This window comes from Porites lutea, chromosome 8 (assembly GCF_958299795.1).
Source record: "Porites lutea chromosome 8, jaPorLute2.1, whole genome shotgun sequence".
In the NCBI taxonomy this organism is placed as follows: Eukaryota; Metazoa; Cnidaria; class Anthozoa; order Scleractinia; family Poritidae; genus Porites; species Porites lutea.
This window is the reverse complement of record NC_133208.1, coordinates 3,684,539-3,688,116: the sequence shown is the minus strand read 5'-3', so window position 1 is coordinate 3,688,116 and position 3,578 is coordinate 3,684,539. Positions and strand designations below refer to the sequence as shown.

Sequence of the window (3,578 nt, the reverse complement as noted above, 5' to 3'; positions counted from 1 at the left end):
TGTACCTCACAGACAAAAAATGAACTGGCTTAAGGCAATATAGCAGGACAATCTTGTGTCATAAATTATTATGAAAAGTAGTGACAAAGAAGAATCAAATTTGTATTGATTTTTTCAATTATCAAAACTCTTGATTGTCCCAACTAATTAATTCAGTAGATCATGGATTCTGGATAATCGATGTTCCACTGTGGCAACTGAACAAATTTCCCTCTGGGGCAATGACAGCTGATCAAATTTCCCTCCTTAACACATACATGTACAGAGGCACAAACTGATATGAAATGTTCAGTGCTGTTATACATGGCTGGTAGACATCATGTTTTAGCCTTGCAGCAGGTGCATGAGAACTTTAGGGCTCAAATAAGAACCGCGGTACTGGCGACATGGGAGAAGCCAAGGGAGAAAAGAAGCACCCCAGTGGCCGAGGGTACTTCATATATTTTGGAAAGCTGTTTGCCCCCTAAATAATTATTGATACCCTATTCAAGGCCCAACCACCCCATTAAAGGAAAAAACAAAAACTAATGATTAAATGGAATGAACAACACTACTTCTTAAATTTCCAAGAGATCAGTTCAGAGATTTTTGTTTTTTGTGCAGCTCAGCATTGAAGCACTTGAATTTTAGCTGATACAATTTAGGTAACTCTATCTAAGGATCAAAGCACTAAAACAATGCCACCACGGGCAAAAATGATACCCTATTTAAGGATCATGACCCTCAGAAACCATATCCTATCTGCCGTCACACATATCTAACCCATACATGTATATGGGAGTGCACCCCTGGGGAAAGCACCTGTCCGAGAGACCAACAAAAATTATTGTTTCCCAGCCCTTGTCAAGTAACATGCTGTTTTCTGTCAAAAGTTATCTACAATTCAGCACAATTATCCAGCTCCTAAACTGGAATTAAACATATATATAATAATATGTATAACGTAAATCAAAAATTTCAAACCACAAAGCAATGAGCTTACACCACAAATACACAGCATAAAAGAAAAATAATATATTTACAAAGAAAAACCTAGCCTGAGAAAAAAAAGCTTTCATTTCATGGGGCCCCAAGCGTGGTTGTACTGCATGGGAAATTTGTTTCAACTAGTCAGAAGCACTAATCAGGTCTGGGTGGTGATGCGTCATTAGTATAGAATTTCTGTGCTATTTCTGTGATTTTGTCACAAATAGTTGTGCTGAGTCCTGGGACTCTTCTTTTGAAAAATCACAAGTCCCAGTCCAGAATCATTGAGTCCCAGTTGAAAAAAAAATGAGTCGAAAATTGGAAATACTTGGGCCTTTATGTAACCAGACAGTTACTCTGAAGACAGACTCCAAAACTCTGTACTGCAGTATACTAAAAATTAAAATATAGTCCTTCTACATGTATTTTAAAGCACATCATAGGCTAAATGAAATATGCATTGTTAAACAACAGCCATAATAACTGCCACAGTAATTATTTGTACAAAAACACACGTGCAGATACTCGAGCAATTGATCTTTGTGTCCTACGGTACACATGCCATGATTATATTCCTTGGGGGTTTTATGTTGCCTGACGCAGGATACAGAGGTAACAAAATCCCTGCTATTTTCTCAGACATCATTTTGCATGGAAAACAGTGATGGCATCACGAAATGTCAGCTATTTTCTCAGGCTAACAAAAACCTGAACAGGATGATTGAGTATCAACTCAAACAACAATATTAATGCCTAGGTTTACAGGGCTTTTACTAACCAAACTTGTAGTAACTTGTACCTTACACAGTGTCCATGTCACAGTCTGAAGAACTGGGAGAATTCTTTCTGGAAGGAGAGGTACTTGATGACATAGACTCAAGATGTTCCTCATGTGACACAGAAATCTCAGGAGTCAGTCTTGATCGCAGATTGGAAATGTCATCAAGTCTTTCTGTGATCCCAGGTATCTCCAAACTGAAGCCATTTGTTTTTGCAAGATTCAGAGCATCATGGCCATATATTTCTGCTTCCTGCAAGTTGTTCTGTCGGAAATGGAGATCTGATTTTGCCACCAGGAACTGGATTTTTTGAGCTTTGCTCATTTCATCCATGTATTTTTCGTCGACAGTTGTAAGACAGTTCTTTGCCTCGTCAACACACTTAGCGCTAATGAATTGAGACCGAGTAGGTCTTGTGCGGCAGTTGAGGGCCATTAGGGCGAGCTTAAGTAGGGCGAAATGATGTTTTTTAATGTACACTTGGTCGTCATCCAGTTCAATGCACAGGCTGATACAGTGCTTCAAGAAATTTGTAGCTTCTGACACAAGCTGCTCACGTACGACTGCATCGTTTGGAATGGTTGAAACATACTTGGTCTTGTTGCTAGCCATTTCGTAGAATATGAGTGCCTTTAAGAATCGTGAATTTACTTGTTTGGAATTTTGCTTCGCTATAGCAATGCACTTCTGTGCCTCGCCATGTTTACAAAGGCGACGATAAATTCCAGTAAGATGAATGTGAGCCATACTTACAAGGAAGTGATAATTAGTTGGCGAAATCACTTTCGTTTTGTACAGATTATCTAGAGCATCGAGAACAATCATTTCTGATTGCTCTAAATCGTTCTGATAGCTCTTAATCACAGCGTTTTCCATCGATAATAAAATCTGTACCTCTCGATCGGCTTGATTTTGGCGGCGAAGAATATCAATACTTTGATCAAATCTACTCCAGTTTCCTGCATCCCGTAATGGGTGCAATTTGTTCAAAACCGGGAAAAACTTGCCGAGTGATTTTGCAGCCCTCTGTTCGCCATCTCGCGGAACCACTGGAAAAATCTCTGGGGATTCTAAATGCATGGTGTCATCTTCACTCTCACTGGATATTCTTTTAGCATTCGCCCTCAATTTTCTTATGGGAAATTGTATTTTACTTTGATGCTTCATTCCATGGCCGCCATCTTGGATCGCGGTTTTTCGTGCCGATCGACGAGCTCTTGACCGCTCTGGATACTCAAGGCATCGGCAGTAATTGACAGTATTTCCATTACCAATTAACAGATTTTTAAAGCTGGAGTTAGATATATTGACATGAAATTCACCGTCTTGTGGACTACCCGCCATCTTGCGCGCCGGGCGGGAAGATTCGAAGGCTTCGTTGCTGTTTCATTCGCACGTACTTGATTGGCTGAGACATTGAATATTGAGCCTGCGTTGTAGCGTCGGTGGACTGCGGCTTCTTATTTAAAAAAACGGGAAATGGAAAAATGGCGGGAATCAAAACTCTGTTCGGGGAAACCCTCGGGACCGAGCCAAGTGTCTGCTGAATAGAGGTTGGGTTGAAAGTGGCTGCTGTGGAGAGGTGGCTGTTACTGGGATGTACTGATGTAATACACCAGGACCTGAATACACTCGAACCTCCCGTAACACAGGGTCCAGAGGAGTTTCGTGTAAATAAATGAATTACTTATTTAAAGTCTCACCTTGAGAAATGTCTATACCTGTCGCTTAGCACGATTAATTAGCCCATGGGATCTTTATAAATCTACTGTAAACGATTTCTTCGCTTCTTATCTGACCCAGATCGACTTTTGAAAATCAATAACCGCAAGT

The 3,578-nt window shown here is 40.3% G+C and overlaps 1 protein-coding gene across 1 annotated transcript; it reads right to left on the bottom strand.

Moving 5' to 3' along the window:
• Positions 1 to 266: 266 nt before the first annotated feature.
• On the bottom strand, positions 267 to 3,136 carry LOC140945702 (uncharacterized). Its single transcript, XM_073394738.1, has one exon. The coding sequence runs from the start codon at positions 3,087 to 3,089 to the stop codon at positions 1,767 to 1,769; it is 1,323 nt and encodes a 440-aa protein (XP_073250839.1). The 5' UTR covers positions 3,090 to 3,136; the 3' UTR covers positions 267 to 1,766.
• Positions 3,137 to 3,578: the final 442 nt, after the last annotated feature.

Bases quoted from the DNA above. Each gene is read 5' to 3' on its own strand.
- LOC140945702 (XM_073394738.1), bottom strand. From the start codon at position 3,089: ATGGCGGGTAGTCCACAAGACGGTGAATTTCATGTCAATATATCTAAC.